The 15,261-nt window shown below is 41.4% G+C and overlaps 1 protein-coding gene across 1 annotated transcript; it reads left to right on the top strand.

Moving 5' to 3' along the window:
* The first annotated feature begins 249 nt into the window (after positions 1-249).
* LOC138963221 (uncharacterized) lies at positions 250-14,710 on the top strand. Its single transcript, XM_070335280.1, has 4 exons — positions 250-288; positions 3,305-8,757; positions 9,876-10,050; positions 10,488-14,710. Exon 2 carries the CDS (start codon positions 3,306-3,308, stop codon positions 4,515-4,517), a length of 1,212 nt encoding a protein of 403 aa, XP_070191381.1. The 5' UTR covers positions 250-288; position 3,305; the 3' UTR covers positions 4,518-8,757; positions 9,876-10,050; positions 10,488-14,710.
* The last annotated feature ends 551 nt before the right edge of the window (positions 14,711-15,261 follow it).

Raw genomic sequence — 15,261 nt, forward strand, 5'->3', positions numbered from 1 at the left:
GACAATAAGTGCAAAAACACGTGTGCTACCTGACGCCATTTTTCAGAAGGTCAACACAAACACTTCCGGGTTATCATTCGGACTTCCTATTTTTCAGCATATTATAAATCCTCTGCATATAATCCTTATGTTGTTTTCATCTAAATGTAATTCCATAAATATGATCCTCCAGCACTTTACCTCAATCATATATTGATAAAAACTATCATAATAAGGCAAGGTCACTGACCTTTCGCTGTGAATATTTATGAAGGTGAAGGTCATTGTAGCAGAAGTCCATACACACAGGTGGGTTGGGCATTTGTGTTAGTTTCATCTAGTTACTGATTAGTATCACGCTCTTACTTATCATATTTTTATTCATTCTCGTGTGTCCGCTTTTCCTTGCATGTTTGTTTCTGTCGACGTGACCTGCCTCAGACCAATATTGCAGTAACACAAACAGAAACATCAGAGGCTGTGTTTTGCGCACGCTGCAAGAAGAGTATGTATACATGTCTCTGGTGTGATGTTGTCATCAATAATAATAATATTGATTTTGGGGAAAGACACTTTGAATGCTTCTGACTTGAAATTGAACTTGAACTGACACAATTCTAAAGTGGGAGATAGCCTGAAATGCTGAAGCGGAAAGTGTTCAATATTTTGCTGGTATCTTTCCCTATGTTAAAGGTGTACAGGGGTGTCGTTTGGGTCGGCCCATCGCCGATTTTTGTGTGCTTTGGCCGAAACTTTCATGTCCCTATCGGCCAAATGTCCGAAGAGTATTCGCCTGAATCGGCCAATGTTTGTCCAGTTGTTTTTATTGGTCAGGCTTTGATTACTAAAACTGCTGCCGATGTAAAATTAAGTCAACTGACTGACGTTTATTTTCTTCGCGAATACCAAAAACGAAACATCAATGTTTTGAACGGAAGCCATTGACGAAAATATAGATGCCAGAGTGAAACGTGACTTGGACAAGGGAAACCACACTCTTAGCGTTTGCGTCCGCCAGTTTGCGATAGTTTATCAGTCAGTCAGTGCTTTCGATTTGGATTTGAACATCATGTCGCAACCAAAAAATAAAAAAATAAAAATTGGCCAAGGTTTGCTACCCTTCGCCAAGGTAAGTGATTCCGGACAAAATGACAGCAACGGGACCGGGAATGTGGACAGTGTCAGTGTGAGTGGTAGTAAGCTTAGACTTAGTGTTTTCGAGTCGATCGAAGCAAACGACATAGCAGACGATAGTCACCGCGAATCGAAATCTGCTGAGCCAGAGAATGAAAAGCGTCCTCCAAATCGTGGTTTTCAAGCATAATGGCTTACCCTACACAGTCTTTTATTGGTGTTTTACCAGTTGTGTTTCCCAAGGCTTGTCAAGATTTGCACAAGATTCAAAGAGTTTTAAAAAGTAAATTTTAAGGGGCTTATTGTCCGTCAGGTCTTAATTGCCTATATTGGACATGAATTGGTTTATACGATTCGAGTTTTACGCCCTTACGGCTTTTGATGTACATGTGTGTTTAGGTGGTATCAGCCATCTGCACTTATGGTAGAATGACCAAGATCTTTAACGTGCCATTGTGGTGACACGGGGGGTGGGAGATGGATACCGTCTCTGGGTCTGCACATAAAGTTGACCCGTGTCCGTCCCGGCCCGGATTCAAACCAGCGACCTTTTGATCAGAAGAGTTTTACTTTCAAGAACTTAAAGTTAAAGGTTTGAAAAAGTTTCAGAGAACTGGTGTCTGTTTTAGTTAAATCAGCAAAGCTGATTGTTTCAGATGCAGTATGGAACATATAATCCAGGGGCGGATTAGGGGGGGGGGGGGAGGGGGGTTTGTTACAGGGGTTCCTGACCCCTCCCCCCCCCCCCCCCAAAAAAAAAGATTTTTGTTTTTTGTTTTTTTCTGTCTGTAAAGCCGGGAGTTATTTGTTTAACTGTGACAGTATGAGACATGTCTTCCTTCTAACCATACTATATGACGTTGGGAGCAGATATCAGTGAAGATAATAAATTGCCATTATTTAATACTAACGTTAAAAGAAATAATGAGTGGCTGCTGACACCAGTTGATCATGTTTAGAATCAAGGATAAGCCACAAATATAAAATAGCTAAAAGTCTTCAGCTTCAGGACTCTGGACCCCAGGTTGCAGTCCCCCCCCCCCCCCCCCCCCCCCCCCGGCTTAACAGCTCCGCCCCTGTAATCTGTGTTCCTAAGACAATGATTGTATGCATTGGTGTTCCCCTCTTCAGACTTGTGCTTCAATGTTGCGGTGTTTGGATGAGCCAACATATAAGCCGAACATTTTCCAAGATGTCCTAAAGCTTTCTGACAAATGTCCCAACATGAAAATGTCTAGCAACACCCCTGTGTGTACACATTTTAACTACCGTATTTTCCGGGTTACAAGGCGCTACAGCGCATATGGCGCACGCCTTCTTTTTAAACAAATTGTAATCCAGTCACCCATTGGGCGCAGGGGGCCGATAGGGCCAAAATTGAAAAAGTATACCGGTAACAAACGGTAAGAATGAAAATAAGCGGCACATCAAAGGAAGAATACAGAGTGGAAATATGTGTGCTCTGTATGCGGCGAGATCAAAGGCAGGTCCATTGTGATAGCTGGGTTGCCTTGTCTATATAGACACTGACCTTCTTCCCAGGGGTCAGTGACGGATCAGGGGTCAAACTCAAAAAGTCGGCCTTATGACCCGGAAAAGGATGTAATAGGATGCATAATTGACCCAAAAGAAGGAATTCAAGACACTGGAAGGGGAGGGAAGGCTGACTAAAAACCTGTCAAAGTAACTAATGCATGACCCTATTCCGTATTGATATATGTTGATAGGCAACATCACTCCCACCATTCTCTTAATGCAGGCATATAAAAACAGAGGAATTCAAAAAAAGATTATACGCGCAGGGTATGGGGGAGGGGGGGGGGGGGGGGAGGAGGCAATTAAGTAAGGTCTTAGGGCAATGTCCCTATAGCAGGGAGCCAGGGTACAAATTAAGCCCTCTGTAGCCAAAAGCAAAAGGGATGTATATAGTGCATTTATACATTTTCAGAACCTTACATGCAAATTTTAATGTACTGTTATACATACATGTGAGCTTGTATGTGGGTCCCTGACACAGGAAAGAGTTGTAAATAAAGCATTCAAATCCAAAAAAATGTCAAGTTTCATTTCGGAGAGGAGCATGCCAAGAAATTGTCATAGGTTGGGTTTTTGTTGTGTTTTGTTTACAATTAAAGGTCACATAAACTAACCTTTCTTGATTCCCCTGAACGTTTTCACTGTGTGTCAGCAGGATGCCTTGGAGCGGGGTGGTGGATGGCAGCCTGTGGAACATCAGCGTCACCACCAAGAACAAGGAATGCGTCATCACCGCTGAGGAGTACCAGCCGCCTGTGGACAACCATGATCTCAAGCTTCTGCGACAGGTGCAGGTGTCTGGAGACATCATCCAGGGGAGGGTACTGTCATGGCCCAAAGCTATCTGTCGTCAAGGCAACATCCTGGTGTCGCAGTTCGTCACCCACAAGAACCCTTACATTCAGTTTCTAGTCATAGACCTGGTGAAAGAAACATGCTTTGCTTTCTGCGACACGGTGCGTCATTTCCGTCGTTCCTACGCTCTGATGGGGTCGGTGGAGTGCTGTCTCAGTCCAGACCTGCACATGATGTTGTTGAGATTGCCGCGGGTGGTCGCTCGAGCGCACACAGCTTCCTTGGCTTTGGTGGCAAGGGCTCGCTGCCCCACCAGACCCATGGGAGTTGTGGATAACCCGGTTGATGTCACAGATCGATTTCGCTTCCAAGACCGGAAACTGTGCATGCTGCTGTTTGACCCTCGCTTTCCACGAAGGCTTGTGAGCATGCAGGTGTCGGAATTCTGCACAAAATGTCTCGTGCTTTCCAGGGACCAGGAAACAGAAACAACCATTCTCAAGAAGTCACTGCTTCTGGGGCAACTTAGCGCTAGTCAGATCTCAGTGGCGGAAAACTCGCTGAGCCATGATGACTTTAACGAGGACAGCGATGATAGCGACGATGCGTACGACCCTCTACTGGTGTTCAAGACAGTTTCGTGCAAAGCGGAGTACAGTCGCAATGCGGATCGCATTGTTCTGTGCTGTTTTGTGGAGGACTCTCTGCATGGGGGAATGTACGCTCGCGTGTTTGTCTTTGACGCGGACAACTTTTCATGCATAGCGAAGTATTTCCAGAGCCTTGACCCCGGGGATCCCTCGGAGGCAGTCAGTGTGTTCCAGATTGTGTTCTCCCCTTGCGATACGCGCGTGCATGTGATGCTGCCTAGCAGCGACCAGGCTCAGCTTCTCTGCTCCATAGACATCAGGAATCCCGTGTCTTTGAGAAACTTTTGCCGTTCCTGTATCCTTAGCAGCATGTCTGATGCTCGAGATGTCGCTGCTTTGCCTCTGCCTCCGTCTCTGAAAAAATACTTGCAGTTTCGCCTCAACAAGTATGTTGAGAAAGTGTCCGAGTCGGAGGAGAATTGAAGCAGTCATCTGCTTGGTGTATTCTGTAGCATGTTTTAGTGCAGGGTTGATCTGAGAACTGAGCTCTGAGTAATGGCGCCAAGTTGAGCTGAAGGGGTTAAGGGCAGGTGGGCCAGTGCAAAATTGACCAAATCGTTCAAAACACTGTTTTGGGTATTTTAGCAGATTATGTTTCCATAACATACCTATCATCCATGTGTGTCGGTGTTTTTGTCAAAAGTGTCCTATTTATCTGTCAATAAAGACAAAATGTGAACATGTGTGGCATTGATTGTCTTCTGTAGTCGATATTCCCCCGCCAAAAAATGTCTCATTTCAAAGGCTAGTTACGGCTTTGTCCTCAGCAAAACAGTGCATTCACGACATACGAAACTGCGCAGCAGCTCTTGACCTATAACATGACATCAGTGTTTTGATGAATGTTCCATTCACTCAGCCACTTGTCCGTTGCAAAGGCAGCAATCGTAATCGAACGGAAATGTCCTTATTTGGAAGGTACTCGACATCCATTGGTTCGTGTCATAAACCGAAATCGGGAACCAGTTTACTTTGTGAGTGCGCATGCTCAGCTTACGAATTTTGCATACGGAAACTACCGAAGAGACTCTCGGCCATGACGGGAACACCCGAAGTTCACTCGGTTTTACAACATCCTGGTTACACATCAAACGATCGGTGACAACCGAAAGCGAATTTTTCCTTGAGAAACAACCTTTGATACGATAACAATCGGCTCGAAATAAGAAAGAGGACAATGTCTTTATTGGTTCGGTTAGCAACAACAAGTAGTTCCGCTGGTACTAGGCCAAAGTTTGGATTCTGTCGGTGTTTCCGATACAGAGGAAAGCTTTGATCTCCACGCAGATCCACAGGTCGCCATTTCCGAACACGCCATGCAGCACACTTTTTACGTCTCGGCACTGGCTTGCTTTGCGCTGAATTTGAGTCAGTTTCTGTGCAGTATCTCCTCGACAAGCAAGTTGAGCATTTGCTACGCAAAAAAACAAAAACAGGAGAAAGTATCCAACATCAGTCAGATTATCGGTAATGTTTGCTGGGCCTGCCATTTCCCGAACGAAACTGGATCAGCAACTGTTCGTATCAATCTGCGCTTTCGTAAATTCCGTCACTGTCTTGACGAACTGTGTCATTTTCTTCACCGCGATACACAGTTCATTGCGAAGAGCTTCCTCAGTAAATCGTTCAGATTCCACGTACGATTTGTTGTCAAAAAACAACTCAAACGAAAGTTTCAAACTCATCATCCTCCATCTTGCTTGTCGAAGCACCAAAGTTCTGTATCAATGTAAAAACAAAAGCAGAAAACTTCGAGGAAACCAACAAATCGACGAGATAACGGAAGGAAATAAGTCTCGTTCTGGCTCAAGTAAGTTACCGTTAAAAATACCGTTATTCTCGCATGCAAATACAAACGAGAATCGGTTCATTGATACACGTTTAGCGCTGGGGCAGTATCCCCATGCTGGTTGACAGAGGGAAAGAAGGGATGGACGCATAAATTCTCTGCTGGCGTGCTAAAGGCTAAGTAGTTTGCAATTCAAATAAACTAAGCTGTTCATTCATAACACAGTTTTGTCCTTGTGTGTCTGTTTCAATAGTGTTTCTGTGGTGTTCAATCTTCAATGTCGTTTTTCTCAGTTCAGCCATTTTGCCTACGGTTACGTCTTGGGTTACGCGATTTCTCTGGCTGTAATTTAGCTAGAGCAATATTTTCTTTTGTAGTTTGTGCAGAATATAACATTCTGGGGGATTACGAAGGGATTTTGCTGAAATTTTATTATAGTCATATCCAGATTATTTCAAAAAATAATTTCGCAAGCGTTACCCTAAAGTTTGACAGTTGTAACAAAGAAGTGTTCCTAACTCCAAATATAAATATAATAAACAAGATCTGCTTCGTAATCCCCTAGAGCATACCCAGAAGGATAAAATAAAACAATAATTAGAAGTGTGACAATCACATCTGATGAAAATCCGTGTATCTCCTGTACTCCACTTTTGTCTGTATTTTGACTGTTTTTGTCGCGTAAAACAAAAACCAGCAACCGAAAATACAAAAAGTGACTATTCTTTGTCATCATTTGTTCATTTCTTTCATAAAATAACATTCAGACACAATAAAACATTGAAAATTAAAAAAAAGGTAGTGCACTGGCCCACCTCCCCAAAAGTCGACCAAAAGTGGGGGATTCCCTGTTAGGTGGATTTGCTGTAGTAGGCGTTTTCCCTGTTTACAGGCAATCTCCCTGGGTGGATTACCTGTAGGTAATCTCGCGCCAATCGCGTGACTGCCGTTAACCGATTTGAATTACCTTAGCGTTACTTCCCCTTCCAAAATGGCGGTTCGACAGGAAAAATCTTTTAAATAATTCCTGAAATCGTGTGCGGCATTCAACTAAGCAAACATGCTTCATCGCTGGTACTCTCGTTGATTGAATTGCTTTCACTTTCACTCTCGTAAACTTGAAGTAATTCCATGGCATCAAACGGAAGTGAAATGACTATCGAACGCTTTGCAGCATGTCGTTATTGCAAGTAATTTATTTTAGCTGCGTTTTCTTTCATTTAGTTATCGATTTAAAACTTTTTTTTCCATAAAAATTGCAAAACGGAATGATATTTCCAAGAAATACCGATGTCGTTAGGCATCACGTGACTTTCAGCGAGATCGGCGAAACGCTACAGGAAATCCACCCAGGGGGATTCCCCGTCTACAGGAAAAACGCTTGCAGGAAATCCACCAACAGGGAATCCCCCACTTTTGGTCGACATAGACCCCTTCTGCTCAAGTTGTGGTTGTGAGCTGAACAGGTGAAACAGCGGTGGCTGATGTAAAAATTTGAATTTTAGCCCCTGACAGCAAAGCAATTGGGGCATGTTCCCAGGCGTTATTCCGACTTTAGATGAGATATACCCATTTGTATGCGTGTTTAGGTGTAACCAGCCACCTGCACTTATGGCAGAATGACCGAGGTCTTTTACATGCCATTGTGGTGACACAGGGGTGGGACATGGTTACAGTTTCTGAGTCTGTACATCAACTTTTTTTAGCTGAAAACTGCATGTTTGCTGTACTGAAGCACTTAGCTTGACTTGTGACGTGACCGAATCAGTTATGGGCGCTATTCTATGTGCTCTCTTATTGCGGAAATAATTGTGTTGTACTTTTGAGATCAGCTGTGCACTAGAACTTTCTACCTGGATCCCAACTTTTTCGAAACAATTCCATGCAAAGTCTTTCGCAAAGGACATCTTTAAAATTCATGCCTTATTTCTGTGTCTTGTCGGTGTCTGTCTTTGTTTTGGTTCTTTCTCCATGGACTCTTCATGTCACCAGTTCTTCGTGTTACTTTTCTTGACCTTCAAATTTGTCTACTTAAATCGTTGTTTTATTGCTCATTTGAAGATGACAACAATGTGATCAGGATAGGCTTTAAAGATGTGTTTGTTGTTGTTTTTTTGTTGTTGCTCAGTTGGGAATTTCTAACTGTTGATACATATTGCTTTTGAAGAGGGCAGCTTGTTTCAAAAAGAAAAATGAAAGTGCATTAATTTATTTATTCATTCAAGTATGAAATGTTTTTTCTGTGAGTTATTTTAATGTACAAGAGAATATTATTTTGTTAAGATATTTGTACTGAATTTTGAATCGGGTATTTACAAGACTGTCAGTGCACTTGCTGTGTTACTAATTGTTAATTCTTTCAAGGAAATTGTGAGTTTGTAGATGGAACTGTCATCATTTGTTTTCATACCCCCCGCGGGTTAGGGGGAAGAATTTAACCGATGCTCCCCAGCATGTCGTAAGAGGCGACTAACGGATTCTGTTTCTCCTTTTACCCTTGTTAAAGGAAAAGTCCAAGGTTTAGGGTCACTTTTGATACGTTGACCCTCTTAATTCATCAACCACAAATGCGTGTGTAAAAATGAACACAGAAATCCAAAAAGTATACTTTGACTCGTTTTTGGTTGTTCTGAATCGTTCCATCGCGCGCGCAGTCTTGGCTCATGACCTTGTGCACATACGTGTGCTACGTCACGAGCCTTGAACAACAAATATGGCCGGCTCAAGCAGTGAGGAAGACAAGTGGAATACGGACCGGTTTTCAGCCAGCCTGAGGTTTTAGCGTGCCCGTTTGAGCCTCTTCGTCGTCAAAATGCTGGCGAGGCCACAAGGAACTGCTTGAAACAGAGCCAGCATAAGCGGCAATACGAAATGGTATGTGATTCTCTTTGTTGTGATGTTGTAGTCGCTACCTCGTGCATGCTAGATCGAAGTCAGGTGTGTTTTTCACAGATCAGTTGATGTGCTTCCACAGATCTGTAAGCATGTAAAGATTATGGATTTATGCTATTATTTCAGGCATCTGGTGTTGTTTATTTTCCTATCTTTAATCAAGGATTTCGTCCTTGAGCTGCCCAGTTTAGAATAAATGCTTCCACAGTGATGTTCACACGCGACTATCCTTATTTTATCTTTCTGAGTAATTCTTCAGTCACACAACGAAACATGTAGACATCAAGTTAACATTGCGCAAAGTCTGTTTCTTGCGGACAAAACTGCAATTATCCTGGTATTTTTATTTGCGACAGTAAGACACTACATGACATCGACACCACTAAACAGTGAAACTTTTTTGAAATGGCGGTGGGCTGCTTTCATGTGCTAATACTAGATCTAATAGTGATCCTGACATTTTTCTTGCGAAACGGTCAAAGGGAAGTAATAAATGAATTTAGTTTTTTTAAACGAGCACACGTGATTTCCGATCTCAAACTAGATCTGAAATCATAAGATTTTCTGAGCAGTGGCGAAACGCTGATGGTGTGATATCGCAAGCCGTTTTGGAAGCAAATAAGCACTGTCAGTGTCAGACATATGCTGAAACACGATTACAGCAGTTCAAACTTTTTGATTATTGATTTTTAGGAGTACGCAATATCGGACAGTCACACTACAAAAAGACAATGCGTTAGTGCATAGATCGGTATTCTCAAACGTCACGAACACTGAACAGACAGTACGTTGCTACTATATATTTTACTGTATTAACAAAACCTCACAGTCCCATTAAAAATGTGTGGTGTGTGCCGAAAAGCAACCATATGAGATTCAGTCAGTGGGACCCTGAATCTACCTGGGGTTAAATCGGGTTATTGACTCTCATTGCATGAATTTTTAAACTGAATATATACATGTACTACTGTTCGTGTTGTTTTTGTGATCCACTCCAATTTATGTGTATACCTTAGAATCTCAAGGTAATTTTTGAACGGGGCATACAGATGATGCATTTTGCCATGATCACAGAGTGATACGTGTATTTTGCTTATCAGGTGTCAGTGCAGAAACTCCAAGAGGGAACGAAATTCAAATATCTGGAAAACCTGGATGAGGAGATAGACAGCCTAACAGCACATCCTCCTATGTTTGCTCGGACATATACTACCTTCAAACTGCATACTATGCGTACACACAGGAATATGGACGACTCAACATTGATCAAAATGGGTAAGTAACACAACACAAACAGATGATTTCCATTATGATAGATTTATTTATCTGAAACTGAAAGTAAAATTGACAACAGAGTGTACAATTTGTTTTCAAATACGAAAATATCACATTGGGTTAAAAAAAAACCCACACCATCATATATCATTAAAACTATTCTTTATTTTTAAACACATACATATCAGCATAGTTTATTCATGTGAACATCCTCATTTCGGTTCCCAGTCTATCTGAAATCAAGGTAAGATATGCCAAAAAAATAGCGATCACACAGTGCTTCAGCATGAATTTGAAAACCTGCTCTACGGCACATAGACACAGCGTGTCTTATGATTCTATCCACCCTCTCCAAACAAACACGTACACGTTTTCTCTGGTACGAATGTCTTAAAAGCTCAAACTAAGCTGCTGTTTTATTCTGTCTTGCTTTGCAGGAAATACAGGCACGTCGCTTACCCATAACAGGCAGCTGGTGCGCTAGCGAGTGGGGTTTCTAGGCAGAAGCATCAGAGTACCATTACCAACCTGTGCAGTCAAAACAATCAGAAATACTTTCCCAAACGGATGAAGAGTGGGGTTCAAACTCCCTGAGCTACAGAAGGCTGAAATATACTTTTACAAATCGTGTGACTGTGTTGAACTAGTATCTTTGGTTGAACAGATTCCTGCGTGGTTTGAAGATACTGAGTTGTCATGTGGTCCGGTACATGGTTCACATTCTGCAACAAGTTTTGTTCCAGACTTTTTCCACTGTTGGTGTACTCCAGCATCAGGTAGTCAGTCCATGAGCCGGTCAGCATAGCTTGTGTTCAGTATTTTCCGTTTGCCTGTTGCCTGAAACATGGTTTTGGGGAAGTAACTAACGATCTCTGCACACATTTTAACATGTGAATAAGAACAGAAAAGTTTGTCAAAAGTATACATAGTTTAATTTGCATTTACTTCAAGACCAGACTTTCTTCTCGTTCATTATTTCTTCATAAAGATTCTGGAAATTAACAAAATGTTTCCCCCTATCAAGGCCTCCTAACCTTTTTTTAAATGCAGGTCGGTTTTTTGTCATCTGTGCATTACTACCTCTTGCCACCCGTGCGGTCATTGCCACCAGGTATCTCAACAATCAAACCGTCTATACAGGCATAAAGGCACGTCCTTTTCCAAAACAGGATTGCTCACTACACAGATCTGCGAAGACTTTTACATGGAGAAAAAAATCTCTTGACTTGAACATATACCAGGAATAAACATCCTGACTGGTTTTGGAGCTGGATTTTTTAGGGAATGTTTTACACGTGTGGCGTTTAAGAAATTAATTCATAAAATTCTACATTCGCAAAGAGAGTACTCATACTGTTACAGAGTGTTGAGTTCTGGTATTTTTCAAAACGGAAGGATGGCCACATCCCATGTAAAAGCCTGGTAAGATTTGAGATTTTGAACCCAATCGTTTACACGGGAAGGGCTGTCGAAGGGCTGTCCATTTAAGAGGAGGCATCCATGCCTGGATGAGAAATACACTGATAACACAGAAAAAGCACGAGTTTAACCTGCATACTCACAAAACTGGTTCAGAGGTCCGGCAAAGGGAACACATGTTAGTTATTTTAAGAGAACATCACGAAGACCGAATTATTAAATTAAAGCCTTTCTGCGAGAATGTACATCTTCTATGAATTATATTCTAAAACGCCACATGTGTGATTCATTCCACACACAAAATCCAGCTCCAAGAAGCAGTGAGGCTGTTGATTATTGGTATGTGTTCAAGTCGACAGATGATTTTACCTGTGTAAACTGAGCCTTGGCAGATCTGATATAGTGAGCAAAGACCTGCATTTTTTTTAAACGTGTTCAGAGGCCTTGAAATGGTTAAACATTTTGTTTATTTCAAGTAGTCTTTATGAAGAAAAAATTAACAATAAGGAAGGCACATGGGTTGAAATGCAAATTAGATTCCTTTTGACGAACTGTTTATGTTCTTCTTCATGTGTTACATTATGCGTACGTAGATCGCAAGATATTTTCGAAAAAATTCACAGATAAGCCAAACGGACAAAAATTCACAATATAAATTTATGAAGCCAATAAATTTGACTCAAGAACAAAGCTTATGTGTTTGAGGTGATGTGCATGGCCCATGGGTATGAATGTTGAATGAGTCCGTCAAAGATACCCTCCATGTCGCCTCACAGTGGAACCTACCATTAAAATTATACCACCTTAAATTACCTTGCTCTTTCAAATGTACTGCTTAAACGTCTTGAACATGCAACTCTTGCTGTCTACCATAAAGACCATCAGGTCAACAACATACTCGTGAATATTTTGTTTTGGTCTATAATTAAACATTATTTTCAGAAAATACCCTTTTTATATTTTTTATTCGGAAGCATACTGACTTTATTTGAAACTACTTCGACAGATATAGTTTTGCAGGTTGACGGGAGGTGAGTAACGAAAGAAATTCAATCCATATGTCGCTCAGCACAGAAAGCATAAACGATTAACATGAGTAGAAATGAACTTGTACTTGTTTTCATAACGTATTATTTGGATGGTATCTGTCAAAGACACTTTTTCGTTTTTTGCAAAGCTAGAATAAGGCACTAATTTTCAAAACAAAACAAAAATCTTACGATGAATGGCACGTTGGTTTTCTCCTGTGGTGATTCTGGACGGTAGGAACAGGACTGGTCAACAGTTGCGTTGTGATCACGGAGAACCGGGAAATCTGGAATGGTCACGGTGTCAGTGTCTAGTGACCTGTTCTGACCAGTGGCCGTGAGTGATGATGAAAGGTCTGGAAGTAAAAGAAGAGAGAAAATGAGTGTGAGTATAAATCAATTCGAAAGTATGCTTCTGATCTATACAGTACATTGAACATTTAGACACCCTCTGGAAGTCGTCTGGATGTGTATCCATGTTGTAGCAATTAGACTGGTTTTGCGTCTCTCAGTCAATGCAGAAAGATTAATTCCCTGCACAATTCGTAATCTTCTTGTCTCTAGCATGCAGGTGTCTGTTTATCTTACCGGTTGCACATCCACCAAAAGTTTAGATCTGGTAAAAATAGCATTAAGCCATGATTCCAGCAAACGCTGCCAATTTCATGAATTGATATCAGGGGATAGTTTGCGACTGAATAGAATAGATAACGTGACACTGTCTTACGTGTCCACAACCCTGACTACTTTTTACTCTTGCTCTTAGCTCAGCTCAGACCGTTCTGTAACTTTGTAGATCTAGCCTGTGGCGCATCTGTACTCCAGCGAATATCAGCTGGACCCAGACACACTGTTCTGCACCAATTCGTATTCGCTGCGCAGCAAAACAATGTTTACGTGTATGCATGAAAATAATTTAAGCATGTACTCTGACCTTCAACGCATTCCTTCTTGTGAGATAATCCGCTGTTCGTATGTCGCCTCGGAGTTTCGATGGCTCGTCGACTGTACCAGCCTCGCGTAATACTCCCCTTTCCGGACTTTTATGAAGGGAAGACACTGCCAGTGGTCAAAACATTTGTTTCAGGGATGAAACGCCAACTTTTGTGCTGCAGAAAAATTGCGAAATCTGTGTCCAGAAAGTGCCCGACACTTTGAAATCTGCACGCTTGTGCTGCACACATCTCTTCCATTTCCACAAGAGACTCAGAGTTTTGTGAGGGAAAGTGTGCTATGTCTATGAAATGGCTGGGAACATTGACGAGTTGTTGCTGTTTGCGGCTGCCCTCCACCGAGGCATTCTTTTCGGGCATACAGTGGTGACTTTTCTGTGTGAAAATCAAGCTGGTACTAGTGGTAGAATCAACACAATAACTTGTGACGTCACAGTGTACCAACGTCACAGTGTACCAAAAATCACGTGACCACTACTTGACCCCAGGCGACTTGTCTTGGTTAGCCCCGCAACACTAAATCTGCAACTACAACAACAACAATTTTTTTTCAATTTTTAAAATATTTTTCCAGAGATGTTTGTAACATTTGGCATTCGATTTTCAAGTTTTGGGGGATATTTAAAAACCTTGGACTTTTCCTTTAAGTGTTTCTTGTATAGAATATAGTCAATTTTTGTAAAGATTTTAGTCAAGCAGTATGTAAGAAATGTTAAGTCCTTTGTACTGGAAACTTGCATTCTCCCAGTAAGGTAATATATTGTACTACGTTGCAAGCCCCTGGAGCAAATTTTTGATTAGTGCTTTTGTGAGCAAGAAACAATTGACAAGTGGCTCTATCCCATCTCCCCCCTTTCCCTGTCGCGATATAACCTTCGTGGTTGAAAACGACGTTTAACACCAAATAAAGAAAGAAAGAATTTGTTTTCATGTTTATATGGGTTCCTGTTTATTGTTATTTTGTTGCATCGTTAAATTGGTATGGGTTTTATTTATTCAATTTTTTCAATCCAGTGAAACTGAGTTTGATGAAGCACGAATCATTGATTTATTTGCATGGAGTTTTACTTTTATGCCTTTTTTTTTGGCGATGTGATTTGTTGTTATTAATGTTCCATTTCATTATCTATTTTTTTTAGGGAAGGTGGACAGAGCAGGGGATGAAAACCAACTTATTTCTTTATCTCTTGCTTATGTAGCTTTTCATCAAGCAAATGTGGTGACAACAGAAATACATGTAATGACCAACCTTGAAAAATGTGTTTTGTTTTCCATCAATTATTCGCATGTGTTAACTGGACAATTGAGAAGTTCCAGCTGCCATGTCCCACACACACCTCCTCTCTCTCACTCACTCACATACATGTAGAAGAGACGACAATAAACGAGTTGGCCACAAATTGTCTTTATTGTTTTTAGGCAAAACGTGGCTGTACTTTTCCTTCAACTTGTAAAAGTGTGTTGCTCTTGGAAAAAAAATGTCATTACATTTTTTGTTATGATAAAGACATTTGTGTAATGTTTTAAGTATCGCAGTCTTTCCACCAGATCTCCGTTGCAACCAGGACGCCGGTAGGCTTCACTGAGCGTGGTTTACAACCACACACAAAATCTTATTGTACAGTGTACAACTCCATAATGAACACGATATATAGCGAGCTGGCAACATTAGGAGGCCAACAACCAAACGGCAGCAATCCAGGCAATCAAGATGATTGTCCAAAGTGATTGTGCACACCTACCCGCAAACACCTTCGTCCAGGCTTCAAATCATTAGCAAGGACCCCAGAAACTTTGTTCAGTTCAGTCAT

Source organism: Littorina saxatilis, linkage group LG3 (genome assembly GCF_037325665.1).
Source record: "Littorina saxatilis isolate snail1 linkage group LG3, US_GU_Lsax_2.0, whole genome shotgun sequence".
Taxonomy (NCBI): Eukaryota; Metazoa; Mollusca; class Gastropoda; order Littorinimorpha; family Littorinidae; genus Littorina; species Littorina saxatilis.